Source organism: Motacilla alba, chromosome Z (assembly GCF_015832195.1).
Source record: "Motacilla alba alba isolate MOTALB_02 chromosome Z, Motacilla_alba_V1.0_pri, whole genome shotgun sequence".
NCBI classification, from domain to species: Eukaryota; Metazoa; Chordata; class Aves; order Passeriformes; family Motacillidae; genus Motacilla; species Motacilla alba.
The window spans coordinates 30235883-30253358 of record NC_052046.1 but is presented as its reverse complement, the minus strand read 5'-3'; the positions used below and the strand labels follow the sequence as shown (position 1 = coordinate 30253358).

The window sequence follows — 17476 nt, the reverse complement described above, 5'->3', positions numbered from 1 at the left end:
AAAGAAAAAGCTGAATTTGTCATAACTAGGGCTGACAACTAGACGCAGCCATCATCTTTCTAGGTCATTTTGTTAATGCACCACCTGCAAAAGTGCACCATAACTACAGAAGTCCTGTTTTCCATTAATGCACTCCTAGAGACTATCATAGTTTTGTCAGCCTTCCAGCCCTCTTGAAATTATAGCTTTTATAGACTGTCTCCAGTCTTGCCTTGGCAGCAGAAAGAGAATATTCCTCCAACTCTGAAATTTACAAAACAGCTGTAAGATTACAAAATTGTAAGGAACTGTTGTTTCTGCACCTCCTGAAGATCAAGGAGGCAAATTCCTGCTCCTCCTCCATTATGACTCCTGGACAAGTTCTGAAGGTTGACCAATGATGAAGCTAGGCTAAACCCAAAAGGTACAAGAAAGCAGAGGGGAGGGGGGAAATGTGTTTGAAATAAAGGGTAGACACCTTTTCCCCCTCTCTTGCAGTGTATCTACTGAACTTTGATAGCCTGCACTGGTAGTGGCAGCCGACTGAGCTGGAATCTCAACAGAACTCAAAGAGAGGTAAAAATGAGAACAGTGAATACACACAGCAGACATCAGCTGAGCACTATCCGCATTAACTGCAGGAGGAAAGAGGAACGGTAGTTCAGTGGGCCTTATACACCCTGAAAATGTGGTGCAAACATGCCTTCATATGCAGCACTGTAATCATCAGCCTTCAAATAAAACAAATAAAAAACAACCAAACAAAAAACAACAAAAGACCCAACCAAACAAAAACCTCCAAACAAACAAACCAACCCAACAAAAAGCAAAAAAGGGCAGTCTCAAACTAACTGCAACATATAGGAAAGAAGAGATTTTTAACATTTCTTCAGCACTTTTTGGTTGACAAGCTCTTGCTGTGTCACTAATAACCACCTGAAATAAAGCTTTCAGCTGACTCATGTAAGGCCTGAGTCTTTTGTTGGCATTTTGAGTGCAACATACCTCACATTCCAAGCAGTGGTAAAGTCGGGGTTCAGCAGTAGCAGGGTACACGTGATATCTATCAGCTCTAAAATGATGGAACAAGAGACATTAAGATTAGCAAGGATTTGCACACAGCACTGATCTCTCTGCAGTCCCTTACTCCCTCTCATTCCTCAAAGTCTTTCTGCTATGAGCAGCTGTACCTCTGTAAAATATTGCTCTTATTCCAGAAACGAGAAAGCATTAATTAATCAATAGTTAATTTGAGAGGGAGCAAGATCTGCCCTGTCCTCCCTTTTCATTATTTAAAATAATGAACTGAGTATGTCCTGAGCAAGGAAAAATCATAATTTAAAATCCTTGAGTATCCAGTGATTTAAACCACACACACTATATATGAGAAGCAGTGAATTCTTCAAAGAAAATCCAAAGAGTTTTAAATACTACAGAAAGTAAAAATATACCCTACTATTTTAGAACAAGTCTGAGCTGCAGATGGCTGCCATATATCATACTGTTACAAAAAATACATACACTGTAAAAAATAACTGTAGCTAAAAATGAAACACCACAGCTATGAATGAGGATTACAAAAGTGCTCCCTATTAAACTGTACAGAAAACACTTTAAATACATTGTGAAGGACCTCAGACTGAAGTTTTAAGACTAATTCTATAAAAAACCCAAAGCAAAAACCAAAACATTTGCTTGCATCCCTGCATTTAAGCACTGCATACTGTAGATTTATGTATTACACTTATTTTGAACTATATAATAAAAAATTAATGTGACTACACAACTTTTTACTGTAAATTAAATTTGGCTAGATTCTCTCCCAATCACCCTGAATTTAACATACTAATTAGACCATACTTCAGGTGATTTCCAGCAAATAAGAGGTAATTCATTCCTTGAAGGAAAAAGAAAAGGATGGTATCCCATGGAAACAGATAACTGGTTAGTGCAGTCAATATGACTGCAAAATGAACTGTTAAGAAATTCCACAGTAACAACACATAAATTAATTCAAAACATAAAGGGACTTGGCTTCAGGTATCTTTGAAACAAGAGTCAATACTTAAGTAGGTCTAAAAGTGAAATACCTTCATATATTACCGTGTGTCTGATTGATCATTTATGTCCAGCAAAGAAATTTTGTGTTTTCCATTATGCTCTTCCTTATGAGGAAAATGCTAAGCCACATAATGCAAGGGGTGATGGAGGGGCGTGGTGCGGAGTTCTTTGGTGTATTGTTGACTTTGCACTAAGCTGTAATGTTTTGAAAAGTGTCTCAAGGAATGAACTTTCTATTTTCACAAGTTAAACCTCTCTTTGCTGCCAAGGAATAAATATTTTTCATACGCACAAAGCTTCTTTCTAATTTGCTGCCTGAATGTACAAATATTATTCCTTGGTTTACCCAATTCCTGAACCAGCAAAGTATTTCAACACCCATTTAATTTTATGCAGCTGACTATCCCAATTCAAATAACCACGTAATACTCACATACACAAAATCAAACATACATAAAATTAAACATCTGCTAAGTGTTTTGTGGCTACTGTTTCAATTTTACATCCAGAAATCAGTTTTGAACATTTACAAAAACATAATTTTTATAAGGAGGTACAGTTAAAATTGTGAGCTGTGATTGTTTTATGTACATTTTCCATTTTACCTGCAACAATAGTTTCGGCAATTATTAGGTACTTACCACTGCACATGTTATATGCACATCAAGCAACAGTTTATTATAGCCTATTTCAGTTCTTTGAATACTTCTCAGAAAACCCTTTCAAAGTCTACTTAGAACAACACAGCTTGTTTAGTCATGATTTCCAGTTAATATGACCATTCTGGTAATCTCAAAGGTCTGTAACAGCACCCAAGTCCAACCTAAACAGAATTTGTTTGCATTTTGTCCATTTTCCCATCACAGAGGTTTACTTCATCCTGAATATTATCAAAGGAAAGATGCAGATAAAAGGAAAATCTCCAACTAGTACCCAGTTCTTTCATGTCAATATTCTTTGATGTAAGTAACAGATGAATATTTATGAAGTGTGGATTCTGAGTCAGAGATGTGAAATGACACAATTTAGTAAACTCTAAGCCATTTTTCAATAGAAAAATGGCCCAATTTATTAACCTCTGAGCCTCTTTTTATTAGAAAGTCTTATGGCAGATTTGGCATACAATGATAGTACTTGCCAAGTATTCTCCCATGTCAGTAACAAAACCCAACATCTTTTATTTACAATTTAAAATTACTTTCTACTAGATACATTTCAGGCAAACTGTTGCATTATAGGTGCTCACATTGAACACGTCCTTTTGCATATTACAGTCTCCCTAACTGCAAAAGGACAAATAAAACAATATCGTTTCAGCACACCTTTAAATATGGCTGTATCCAGTTTTTTAGCTATTCTCTGAGTAGTTTGTAAAAATTTCAGAAAACCGTCTTGACATAACATAAATAGTATGCATGCATAAATTTAAAAAAAATTTGGAGAAAGGATAAAAACATATTGTAAAATTTAGATTTCTAAACTCAGATAATAGCAAGGGGGAGCAGTCATGATTCTGGATTCCAAGTAATCACAAGAAACTAAAACTTAAACATCTGTGTCACTAACCTATCAATGAATGACTATAAAGCACCTCCTTCTTCCAGGATCCTGTCAAAAAAAAATACCAGACACCACATCTGAAAGCAGACACTTGAACCAGCACCCTGTTGTTCTCCTCTGTTCTATTTTAAATGGCTTACAGTGACGCAAAACAGAAGAGGTGAGTAGAGACTACATCTGCAATCACCGCTTACAACAGCTCCAACAGAATATACAATTGAGTTCCGAAGAAGTAATAAACAAATCTATTTCTTTACTAGATGCAAAAGAAAACAACTACCGTGACAAATTCCAGGCATGCATTTTCATCTACAAAAGCAATTTGGAGCAAAATCCTTGAGAATACTTAAGAGAAAACCATAACATCTCTTGACAGAATATACATACTTATGACATCTTCGAGATGAGTCTCTAAACCCACCTAGGAAAGACTTCCGCCTTAATTCTCTCCACCACTGCAGTTCACTTTCTGCTCAAACCTTTTATCAAATGTGAAAAAATTTCCATTATGATAAAACATACTAAATTCCCTTACAAACAGGGTTTTAACATGAAGGACCTGACTGTGTTTTACAGTGGTTACAGAAAACCTCAGCAGACATGAAAATACTGTAGATCGCCTCTTCTTACACATTTGAAACTGGCTTTTGTCAATGAAGGGACAAAACAGATTTGAGTTTCATTTTCAAAAGAAAGCCAAGAGGGCTTTCTTTAAAATGCATGCTACTGCAGTATTCACTGACGAAGTTTTCTGAGCTGCATTTTGAGAGGAAGGGTTGTGCATGAAGGTTGTTCCCTTTGCCTGTGAGGGAAGCAGAGGCATGCAAACACCATGCCATCGGCAGGTTTAACAGCATCATAACAAAACACCTGCACTGGTGTGACTGGAGCAGGGTGGCAGCACACAGGTAATGGCTACCAGCTGTCTTCAGTCATCCAAAAACGAGACATAGATCTCCATGCTTATAGTTTGGCTTGAAACAAGAAGTTTTTCTCTGTGTGGAAATTTCAATGTTTAGCCATTACAGTAACACTTTGTAATAACACTTGAGACCAAAATGAAGTCTCCCTGCTGAAGATCAGTAGCGTAATAACAATATACATCACAAACTCCTACCTCAGACCTCCAAAAGCACTACAATGAGAACCACTGGCGTTGCTAAGGTTGCCTGTGCTAATAGGTTCAACTCTTTAAATGCTAAAGTTTGTATTTAGTTATTTGTTAGTCAACATTAATTATATTCCCGGTATTAAAGCTCAGTTTATTGAATTTTGCAATCATCTGCATTACAAATTTCAAATTTGGAATGTCACAATCATCACTTTCTATGAGAACTGAATAAATCGGCAGCTAGTTGGTGGCAGTGATCAAAACCATCCTGGTCTTAATAGGTCCAACCATAAACCACAAAGACCAAGAAGAAATGGAAGTCACTTATGTTAGCAATACACATCCCCCAGGAAGAGTATTTTAAAGATGTCTGTAGTGAGAAAAAAATTCAAGAAAATAAATAATGTAAAATTTTTTTAAAAAAGGGCAATATAAAATTTATAAAGTCTACATAATGACATGTCACTAACCCTCTAGGAGCAATGTGGGAAACACAATGACACAAACACACACAAACGATCTCTTAGACAAAAATAAAACACAATTAATGGGTCAGTCACATCCAGTAACACATAAAAACACTTCAACTTCTTTAAGCTACTCTTTTGAAGGGTAATTAATTCTAAGGATCAAGCCAGTGCACTGTTACTCTAACATCACTCGAGGTGTACAGCTAGCACTGGAAGACTCTGTGTTGCCAGGAAAATGGGTTCCTCCTTGTCACGATCTGCCTTGCCTGCCATTTCATACTGCTCTTTCCAAAATGCTTGCATTATACATCCATACATTTGTAATAACAAATCAAAGCGTGTTTAGCAAATCTAGACCCCACCATCAGGCAGACAAAAGCAGGCAACACTCTCTGCCTTAAGAATGCCCCCACTCCAAGATCCACTAAAGACCTTGATCTTTCTCTGTATCATCTTCAAAGGCAAAAGAAGCTCAAGCGGACATTTACAGACCCAACCAACACTACCTGACTGTGCCATACGCTACATTTTAATGAGCATCAGTGCACAGCTGGCTTCATCCACTTAAAGTGAAACAGAATACAGCAATAAAACACTAAAGAAAACTAGATATCAAAGGAGAAATGCTACTGGCCACACATGATCTCCTGATCTGCACAGACCTACTCCAAAAACTTACCTAGCAATAACACCAAGTAGTACACCATGCTAGCTATGACTAGATGCTAGAGTCTGCACCAGATGTATGCTAAAATCCCCCTATTTAAAACATAATTCTTTAACTCTCTACTTCATAAAACAGCCAGGGAGATGCCTTTGCTACAGCTGCAATCAACACAACTCAATGAATGGTGGCTGTTCGGTATGCTTCAGAAGGGGAAGACAATCCCACATATGTTGAAACAAAATGGACACAGCTGGTGCTTTATGAACAGGTTAGTTACAAGTAAACAGAAGAAAAAATTACAATATGGTAACAATCCAACACTGAAACCCAGCTGCATGTGAGATAATGCTCTTCAACAGAAGAGATATCCCACTTTCTGAGGGATATGAAAAACACCATAGCAGGTAAAAGATAGTAGAAAGAAGTCTCAAAAAAAAAAACAAACCCACACCAGAAATAAGACACTAAGAAAACCAGCATAAGACAGCGTAAGAACATTCTTTATTCCAACTGCTACTTAGAAGGTACTGCAACAATAAAAAACTTGTTTCATAAACTAGTTATTCTTTTTCATTCTTACTCTGATCAGGACACCTTACAAGCAGTCAAGTACCTCCTATGTCACACCTGTTCAAAATTCTTTATTTTGAAATTTTTTAAAGAATATATACAAAAGAATTTTTCATGCAAGTTAAACTAAAAACCAAAACAAAACAAAGAGATGAGAAAGGAAATAAAACTTTACAATTACCAAGCTGTAGGGACTAATGATTTCTAGTACCTCAGCATCTGAAACACACTGCATTTATTTCTTACAGTAGATATACACATCACCATGTTTTCCTTTTAACTCAGGAAAACAGGAGAAAATTCCTTCTGTATCAACTAACATCACTTCCTCAAATAACTCACTGAAGTTGTCTGTCTCTAACCTTTCCAGTTTGGGTAAGAGAGAAAGAAATTTTATTTTCAAATGAAAATAAACTCGTTTAAGTTAAGATGCACAATCCAAAGCCTGCTCCTCTCAGTAACCACCATTTTTACCACAACAGGTTAAGCTGGCATTAGGAAGGGTAAATGACCCAGACAAGGCCATTGTATGCATCCTCTGTCAGTTTGGGGATTACACCACTGTGGGTGGGAGCGATCTCCTGGAGGGTAGGAAGGGTCTGCAGGGGGATCTGGACAAGCTGGACCAATGAGCCAAGGCCACTTGTATGAGGTTCTGACTGCTCCTGCCCCAGGGTCACAACAACACCATGCAATACCCAGGCTTGCGGGAAAGATGCTTGGTGGAAAAGGACCCAGGGGGGCTGGCCAGAACCAGCTGAACATGAGCCAGCAACGTCCCAAGGTGGTCAAGAAGGCCAAGGGCATCCTGGCTTGGATCACAATGGTGGGGCCAGCAGGATCTCATCAGTGACCATCTCCATGTACTCACCGAAACATCAAGGTGCTGCAGCGAGCAGCAGAGAAGGGCAACTGGGGCACAGGTCTTACAAAGAGGAGCTGAGGGAGCTGAAAGCATTGAGCCTGGAGAAAAGCAGGCTTGGGAGAACTTTACTCTTCTCCAAAACTCCAAACATAAAAGGAGACTGTAGCCAGGCGAGCATCAGTCTCTCTTCACAGGTAACAAACAACAGGATGAGAGAAAATGGTCTCAGGCTGCACCAGGAGAAGTTTAGGTTGGATATGAGGAAAAATATCCCCATTGAAAGCTTTGTCAAAATTGAAACACGCTGTCCAGGAAGTGGTAGAGTCACCATCCCTAGAGGTATTTTGGAAGACATGTAAACACAGCACTTAAGAACGTAGTTTAATGCTGGATTTGGCAGTGTCAGGTTTATGGCTGGACTCGGATCTTAAAGCTCTTTTCCAAACTAAATGATTTTACGATAAATAAAAAATGTGCACTAAAGATCACATAATATACTCTTCTCCAACTCAGAACTTACCATCCTTGTTCAGCCATTGTTTTCTCTGTCTGTAGAGGAGAAGTTTATTGTGGACATATGGCAAAAGAAACTTCACACACCAGCTCTCCACACCAAGCTTGTTTTCTACCAGGACAATAGGGCTCCGGTTATATCTGGCTTCAGGGCAGGGTATTAATCCAATTTCATCTCTTAAAAAACAGAGAGAAATATAATTAAGCTTATTTCCAGTAGGTGACAACTATTTTTCTTGATACAGAAATGCCATGGTTGGCAATGCTTCCCAGCCAAACATTCCATCATCTTTTTTCCTCATCTTTGCTGAAATCTGTAATCTGAATAGTTTTATTTGATTTTCACAAAGATCCTAAATGATGAAGGCCCCATTTTTTCTGTTTTTAGACTATCATCCAAGCAGTTTAACTCCAGTGAATCAAGACAAGCACCCCTGGTTTTGTAATAAATATGTGACTGAGCTGCAACCGGGGCTTCAGCAAGAGGAAACAGAACATTCTAACTAGTACAGGCACCTGACTGACCAAAAGCTATCCAGGTGTGCCCTGCAGCAGTGTGAGCAGGTGCTCCAATACTAAGGATTACACAGAAGAATATGCTCACTTCCATATGTCCCATTTTTCATTGTCCTATGCAAGGCAGCATGATCAATGGTGGGAAGAGGTGAGACACAGAAGGCCAGTCTGATTAGATAACAACTCTGTATGAGAAACGTAAGCCTTTAAAACAACAGGGACAAACACGAGCATTTGTACCAGCAAACAAAGCAGAAGAGACTCAGCTGTTCAGTTTCAATGGGCCGTACCACATTTTACTTTTTGTCAGGTTTTTCTAGTATGCTGAATAGCAGCTTTGGCAGTTTCTCATGAAGGTATCACACTTGTTTAGACAAAAAGCAACATTATTTTATTTTGATTATGCATCATTCCTCCACCAACTCCCATTCAATAGAAAAAAATTGTTGCCTAAGAGGGAAATCCTCAGATCTCATGCAGGATAAAAAAATATTTCTTGTGATCTCAGAAAACAAATCCTCCATCTTAAGTCTTCTTAATACAAGGTTCACAGATACACAGTGAGTATCAGCTCCTAAACCTCAACTCAATTATGTTAAATAAAATGTATTACTAGGTACTCTGAGTGTGGTGATTTAGTTCTGCGTCCTCACTCACAGGAGGTAATCAAAAGTGACACAGTGCGCTTGTTAAGAATGTATTTGCCTACTCAGAAAACAGATTTGATCTTTCATACATCACAATATATAACACAAGCCGCAAAAAAAAAGGTAAGGTGAACTCAAGGTAAAACATTTGCAAATCACGTTGCTCTGTCTCCAAACAGACACTCAGGTCCCTTTTGCTTCCCCAGCCAGCTGAGAAGAGAGAAGAAAAAAGCAGTCTCCTACCCCACTAAAAGCAAGAAATGGGTATCAAACCAGGATCCTTATCTGTGCTGCTCTATTTAACACAAGCTAAGCTCTTCAAGAAGCAAGACTAAACGTAAAATGACATTCTTTCAACACAGTATCTTAATAGTCTGAAGTATCGCTGGGTCATTCTTTTATGAACGCTAAACCCAGTCCTTGGCAAAACACTGCCTGGCCTTGCATACAGGGACATGAAAGTCTCCAAAAGCAACGAAGATGCAGTTAGGCACTGCTTTGCTAACTAACTCTTTTAATTACCACAAGAACATAACAGCTGTAATCACAAACAGTATACCAAAGGTAAAAAGCAAGGAGAGAAAAAAAACCCACAAAACAAACATCCACACCTTTACTTATTACTAAATGCAAGAAGTCCGACTTGGGTGAGCTAAGTTTCACAATACTGCTTTGAACGCGCCAAAATGACAGACAGGTACAGTTTGCACAAAGCTGACAAGTGGGTAGGTGTACAAGCAGCTATTGACAAGAGGTGAGTATGGAAGTGAACAGCAATATCATACAGGTAGTAGACTCCTTATTTTCAGTGAAGTTAGGCAGTTCCCATGTAAAATAATTCAAACCTGGATCTGTAACACATTGAATTCAGGATACCACCTGCCAGGAACTGCAGCTGCCCAGCAGCAGAAGACAAGATGCAGATACAAGAGGAGATCTAGCCAGGACAGCTACAGCCTGGTGCTCCTGAGGCACAGAGGCAGCACAGCCAAGCGCCCACAGCCTACACTGGCCTGAAAAGTCTCATTTCAAGTAGTTTCAACCACTTCAGAAATCTAGCAGACAAGACTGTCACTTTTTCTACTTTGAGGGACAAAGTACAGCAGCTTGTGCTTTTTCACTTGAAGCGCGTCACAGTGCATCAGTTTCAGCACACACAACTCTTGCAGCCTACTTTCACCTCTGAGATTGCATCTATGAAAGGAAATTGCAATAGCAGCAAATTCTTAAAAAACATCATCTCCAAGTTTGCTACCAATAAAGCATTCTGGCAGAGGAGTGGGAACTATGAAAAAAATCAGAACATTCATTCATTCATAAATACTAGCCATTTACAGCGCATTATGCTTCACATCCTAAAAATGAAGCTTCAAGGCAAAATGCAGCCTTTTTTTAAACAGCATCCATATGCTGCATTTTAAAACCTGGCCACCCACCCAAACTGCTTACTACATTTAGAGAAACATGAGGGTATTCACTCTAATCTTCTCTTGTTAAGCAAAGGGATAAATTAGGTGACATAAAATTTTCCTAAGCAATTGTTTAGCTTATCACTTTCTGGAACAGATTAATAGGCCACTACCTCAGAGACTGCAGAGTTTCCAGTTGACACAAATACACCTCGCTTAAATTAGGAAATTGTCATTCCTTATGTGCTATCTTTTTTGCCATAATCAACATGGAGCTTGCATATAGGTTGAAAGATACTTCCCTAGTTTATGTCTTAAAGGCTGGGGAAATACATTCTGGGAAAGAGAAGTATGGGAGGCACTTAAAACAGGGTCTCAAGGCTGGTCAACAACACTGAAAAATAAAACAGACCATCTGCCCCCAGACTGTTGGATAAATCTGATTATCACAAGATAACAATTACTGTGGTTTGCATTTTCATGGTTATTCTGTCTTCCTCAAAACAACACACAATGAAAAGCACGAGCACTTCTACCAACAGATTTGGATTTGTAGGTGGCATTCACCACACTGTTCTGTTTGTGCAAAGGTGCAATTCAGGAGGCTTCCATCCTAAGCTTTGTTCCCACCAACGCCACAGTTCTGTTACAGACAGACAGAGAACCCGCTGCCTCCTGCGGGGCTCGGCAGGGCTAGCCCATCCGCAGGCAGGCTCAGCCCCCATCCCGAGGGCGCGATGAGTTTAATACTGCCAAACGTCGAGTTCAGAGAGAGGTCATTAGCAACTTTTCTTTGAAAATATATCTATCGCTTCCAAACCGCGGAGCCCTCGCTGGTTTCCATGACGCGGTGCGTTTTACCGGCGGGGCGCTTGTGGCCGCCGGGCCGCGGCCGCACCAGTCTCCACGGCTCAGGCATCCGGAGCGAGTCAGGAGAAGCCGCAGCGGCAGGAGAGCACCGAGGACAGGGGACACGGCGCCCTGCCCCACGGAGGCACAGGTGCCACCGCAGCCACCCGGAGCCGGCCCTCCCGCTCGGAGGAGACCCGGCTGGTCCCCGCGGCCGCTCACGGCGTGACCTTGGGCCCGGGCCCGGCCCCTGCCCCGGCCGGTCCCGCCGGGACCCGCGCCCCGCCCGCCAGCGGCCGCGGCGCGCGCACGGGCCGGAGCGCGGGCAGCGCTCCCTCCGCGCCGCCCGGCCGCGGCCGCACTCACATGTGTGGGTTCCGCTGGAAGGCGTTGCGGATGTCCTTCACGACCCGCTGCACCAGCACGGCCACCTCCTCCGGCGACTCGGCCATGTTCCCGCAGGCGGCGGCGGGAGCGCTTCCGGGGCAGCGCGGCCGCGGCGGGCGCGGGGCGGTGCCGGGGCGCGGCCGGCGGGGACGGGCGGGAGTGGCGCCCGGTGCTTCAGACGCGCTTTTATCGCTCCGTGCGTTTGTTACGTCAGCAGCCGCGCTAGGCCTTTAAAAAATAGGCATTGTGTGAGTAGCTTCTCTTGACTTCCAGGAGACATTCCGCTTGTCTTCAAGGCGGAATGCGAAGAGGCGATTCTAATTCTGAACCGTAACTTATATAGTTGCTTGTCATTAGAAATTAATGTATTTACAAAGCATTAACCGTGCGTAGTTGATTTGTCTCTAATTTGAAAGCTTGCAAAGTCATCATCTGCTTCATGATGTCATAAATAAGCTTGACTAGGCCAATATTCAAGCAGCAATCAATTTATTAATTAATGTGGTAAAGTATGAGCAAAACAGTGCTGGGTACAGTGGGGGAAGTTTTCCCTCCAACTGCACAACGATGGTTAGGGCGTACAGATATTTATAGGGGTGCACATAAGCTTTTCTCGGCAGTTTCTATCCCAGTTTTTACGTCACAATTCTATACGCTATTGTGATTTAGTTTTTCTCAGGATGTACCCCAGAAAGGAGTATTCCCAGATGGTGGGGTCCAGACTCCAGATGTGGGCCCACCTTTTAATTGCAAAGACTATAAATCTCATAACATTGATGTCCAGCTTCCCTTGGTCGAAGCCATCAATCCTTGGGTTGATGTTCATCTTCCCTTCTCAAGCTGCTTTTTACTGTTTTGCTAAGGTGTTGAGATAAGCATGTTTCCTTTACATATATTCTAAACTTATATTTTCAAAGCTCCTTACTACAAACAATATTCTAAAACTATACTTCAAAAGGTTATTATTGTAAAGCTGTTTAATGCTTAGCTACGTGCAAAAAGTTCCTGTCTAGCAGCAACATCCTTAAAGCTTTAATTCAGATGCTATAAAAGTTAATTGCAAACAAAGGATAAGTTCAAAGGCCTTCTTCCATGCTTTACTCCCTCAGTTATTTTTTTGGAATTCATCCTTTAATTGTCCCATGATCAGTTTCCATACATATCACAATCACAAGCACACATGCTGCCTGTGTGTACCTGACACGAAACACAGCTTTGTATCTCACAATGATTGCCTTCAGTCCCCAACTCCCCGCCCCACCAAGAGACCTGGTAGACCCTTCCATATATTCTCCTTAAAAATAAAAAATTATAATAATAAATAAAATGGCCTATGGGACATTTTATGGGGCCTTCTTAATGGCCCATATATTAAGTGGAAGAATTTAGACTAATGCTGGCTTCAGGGAATTGTGTTACATATCTGTGCTGTTCCAGGTTTTCACTCACTTCATAGAATGTATAGACACTGTTTTTATGATGTGTGGTGTCTAAAATTGTTGAAGCAAACTGTTGCATTCTGGATGTCAAATAAGCAAGAACACAAATATGAGAAAACGTGTTGAAACACTTGGTGAATATTGGGAGGTATTTTTAGCTGAAAAATTCAATCTGTTGATTCAAAATAGCTTAGGTTTCTGAGTTTAGCATAACCCTGAATTTTTAATTTATGCTTATTTGCCTTACTGGAAAGTACTAAGTTAGTTTTATGTAATGGACAGTATACCTTTTCTGACTCATTGCCTTCTCACTTTGTCCTGTGCAATTTGTTTGTGTACAGGTTTGAATCACATTTGTGAAAAGCAGCAAATTGAAGTTCAGTCAGGGAATACAGTGACTGAAATCGTTCTAGCTATGAGGTTGGTTTGGGTTGGGTTTTTTGTTGTTGTAATTCTGTTAAGAGGTTTGGGTGAATTAGACCTAAATGAAACAACTTTCAGATGTCATTAATCATGACAAAAATACTCTCTGGATTAAAAGTCTAATTTTTGTGTTTGTGATGGGTTGGGGTTTTGGTGGGGTTTTTTTGGTTTTAGTATTGGGTACAAGTGAAAATCAACCATAGCAATGCAAAGTTCTTACAGTACTGAAAATTGACACAAAACTACTAAGGTACTAAAAAGTTGCAAAAGTAGTTATTTAGAATTGTGCAATCAACTGACAATATACTGACACTATGACTTCATGCATACCTTTTGAAGGGGACTGAATATTAAATTGCTATTCTTATTTAAATGTCATAATGAAATTTATTTGAATTGTACATCTTAGCAATTATATACATTGTCAAAGCTTTTAACATGGGCATTGGTGTTATTATTGCACATTATACTTTACAGTAGCTTTTGGCAGTGATTATTGAATTGTCGGCCAAGAATGCTTACTTACTGTAATTTTGGGGAAATGATAATAATTTATTTCAGAAAATACTCTTTCGTTACATTTCACATAGGGCATAAACTGTGGAAAATACGCTGTAGTTAAATAGTCAGGAATTATCTCTCTGTTACACACAGAAAAGACATTTCCCTGAGTAATCCATTCCTATGTCATCTGGGGCAGTCTCAAGAGTATTGGAAGCTATTTACTTGAGGACTTCTTCTCTCATGAGTACAGAATAATATGTCCTTCTAACTATCTAAAGTGACATAATGAACTCCTAGTGCATTAAAATTGTGTTAATAAATACCTAAAAGGTTAAAATCTTGCAATTAAGATCCAATTCACCAGGTGTGAAATATAGTTGTTAATTTGTTCATAGCCACCTTCACAAAACATGTAATAATCTTGGCCTGTTTCTGTGCCCCCCAACAATTTTTAATTTTTAATTTAATTTAGAGCTTTATGGACAAATCCAACTGAGTTGAATGCAAATTATTTCAGTATTATATTTTTTGTGAAAACATCTCACAGCCGGTACTAGTTGTCCCTCCTTTGTCAGGGTGGAAACAAGTGCATGGGGAAATGGGCACATCAGTCTTAGTGATTTCCCATGGCCTGATATTTTTCTAAGCAGATCACATTGCATGGCCAACACAAGTGAAAGTGCATCACCACTGTCCTTGCTTTTCTATTTATTACAAAGGTTGTTTGAAATTTTGACAGCCATGGTACAAATGCAGGAGGTCACAGCCCATTTTTTCATATAATGAAAAGCATGAGTCTTCAGATTTTTCAGTGATGGTTCTTTCACATCAGAGAATGTGGTGGGTGTGTGTATGGTTTTATACTTAGTTGTGCACGTGCTTGCTTGTCGGGTTAGCAAGCAGAAAGCTGTTGCTGTTTAAGACAGGTGCACCTGCGGGGACTGAGCTAACAGTACATTGATTCAGGCCACGCTGACAAACAGGCCTGGCTGAGATCAGCCCCGATGTGCAAACCCTGCCAGCTTGTGGGAAGTCACATCTTATTGGGGACTAATGCCCTGAGCCAGAAGCACAGTACCTTGTCTGGTCTGGAACTGGGTGGACACTTCGACACCTGCACACACACCAAAGGGGTGTTTGACTTCAAGGCTGTCACTTCTCACTGCAAGTGTCTGCAGTCACCAGAGCCCACTGAGCTCTCCTGCGCTGAGATCTCTCGGGCAGGGGTGCTTCTCAGGGTTACCTCTCAAGAGTGACAGATTGCCTTATCCAGCGTTTGATGTCTACAATGAGGGATGATCTAAAAAGGTCTAAAACTACTGTAGACAAGCCAACTATTTGTAATGCAGTAAGTTCTAGGTGGTATGACTACTGCTCAGTCATTGTTTAATACAATATTTGGTTAAACACACAACATTGACTCAGAGTTATGGCATCATTGTGGTTAGAAAAGATGTTCAAAACCACTGAGTCCAACCCCTGACCAAACACCACCATGTCAAATAAACCATAGTACTAAGTACCATGTCCTGGAGGAGTAATTTCTTGAACTCCTCCAGGAATGGTGACTCCATCACCTCCATGGGCAGCCCATTCCAATGTTTCAGCATTACTACAGTGAAGAAATTCTTCCTGGTATCCAACCTGACCCTCCCTAGGGTGCAGTTTTAAGGCCATTTCTTCTCATCCTGTTACTTGGGAGAAGAGACCAACCCCCTACCTGGCTACACTCTCCTTTCAGACAGTTGTAGAGAGCAATAAGGTGCCCCCTTGAGCCTCCTTTTCTCCAGCCTAAACACGCCTAGCTCCCTCAGTTGCTCCTCACAGAAGTTGTGCTTCACACCCTTCCCCAGCTCCATTGCCCTTCTCTGGACACACTCCAGCCCCTCAATGTCCTTCCTGAACTGAGGGGCCCAGGACTTGAGGTGTGGCCTCACCAGGACAGGGAGAGCTGACTCCTCTGTGCACTTGTCCTGCAACTCTGTTACAGCGATGTTCAGACACTGTCTGGTACTTCTGGCTTTGCTCCAAGGAAGCTCCAAGGTTCTCATGAATAATTCATTGTATATTGTTATTGCATCAAAATTTAATGTCCTGATGTAATGGTTTTACTGCAATAAATTATATTTTATTATAAAGGTTGGTCACCCCTGTAGGGAGTGTGGTGTGGCTTTGTTCATTGTGTGGTCAATAAGCATCAGTGGGCTTGTGGAAACAGCATCATTGACAGACAGTGCAAACACATGGTCCTCCAATGGATGAAAGATAAAATAGAAATAGGCTGATTTTTTTTTTTTTTTTTTTTTTTTTTTTTTGTGATAAAACATTTCTGAGAAACACTTCATATGCTTTACGCTTTGGGTATAATGGAAGTCATTTGTGGATATAAGTTTGTGTTTCTCCAAATTCTTTACTTCTTACTTAGGAAGAAAATGCAGTTGAGATTCCAAGAAGAAATAATCTCACAGACACTGAATTCCTCATTCTCTTGAATGAAAAATATGTTAAATTAATAAAAATTCTACTTTGTTTAATAAATAAAAATTTCATATTGTGAACATGTTCTCAACATACTGAGTAATGTCAAAATTTTTCTGAGAAACAAACTCTACATTCATTTTCCATAAGACCTGCATGTGACTGGGAGAAGTTCCAGCACTACTTTTATATGTATAATATCGAGTGGTTTTAGTACAACTGCACAGCCTGAAGAGTGAGATGGGTTTTAAGAAGCAATTGTTGGTCATATGCACTCAAATCAGCAAGTCATTATTAACCAATTATTTTAAGTCTGACACCTAATTTTTCCTCTTCTTTTCCCATTAAAAAAGTAATTTATTTTAATTTTATTAAAATCTCTCTGAAAGGAAGAATAACTAATTTTAATGCTAGATGCACATTGCCCATCCAATGTTAGCTAGGACAATGTTGAGATTTCTTCACAATTTCCATATCAGCAAACCCATGTTTAAATTCTCACACTATATAAATGTAATTTCAGTGTGATTTTACTTACAATCATCAAGCAGTGATTCAGAGAAGTAATAAATTTGAATATTTCATTTTCCTTCCTAGTAGCAGAGTGTGGGATGATTGTTTTTGTAAATTAGCATATTTTTTGTTGTGTTTAGAATATCCTCAATGTTTCTGCTTACTGCTAAAAGCTACCTTAGACTACTTTTGAGAATGTATTCTCATTTCTAGTGAAGGACAAAGTTGAGTCTCAAGAGTTGTTCCTTATATATAAGAGAACTAATTTTATCTATAATAGGATTACTTTTTATTTACAATAAGAATGGTAGAGAATGAAATTTTGTGACCACGTCATTTCCTTTTGATTTTTATTTACATATTCTAAGTAATTCTTCTTCACAGCAGTCTTGTAACATAAAGGAGTAACAGAATTTTTAAGTCCTCACACCCTCCCTCCCTCCCCCCCTCTTCCAGGGCTGAGATTGAAACTTTTAAAAATATATCGACTTGATAAAAGAGAACAATTTTGTTTA

General features: G+C 39.9%; 1 protein-coding gene across 2 annotated transcripts in view; it reads right to left on the bottom strand.

Annotated features, from left to right (window-relative positions):
- PTAR1 (protein prenyltransferase alpha subunit repeat containing 1) overlaps positions 1–11740 on the bottom strand; it is a 35614-nt gene extending 23874 nt beyond the window's left edge. For both annotated transcript variants that reach the window (XM_038124151.1, XM_038124152.1), the window contains exons 1-3: positions 11584–11740; positions 7804–7973; positions 985–1051 (exon numbers count right to left, since the gene is read on the bottom strand). In XM_038124151.1, coding sequence (XP_037980079.1) covers positions 985–1051; positions 7804–7973; positions 11584–11669 — 323 coding nt within the window. In that variant the 5' untranslated portion in view covers positions 11670–11740. The remainder of the gene's footprint in view (positions 1–984; positions 1052–7803; positions 7974–11583) is intronic.
- Positions 11741–17476: the final 5736 nt, after the last annotated feature.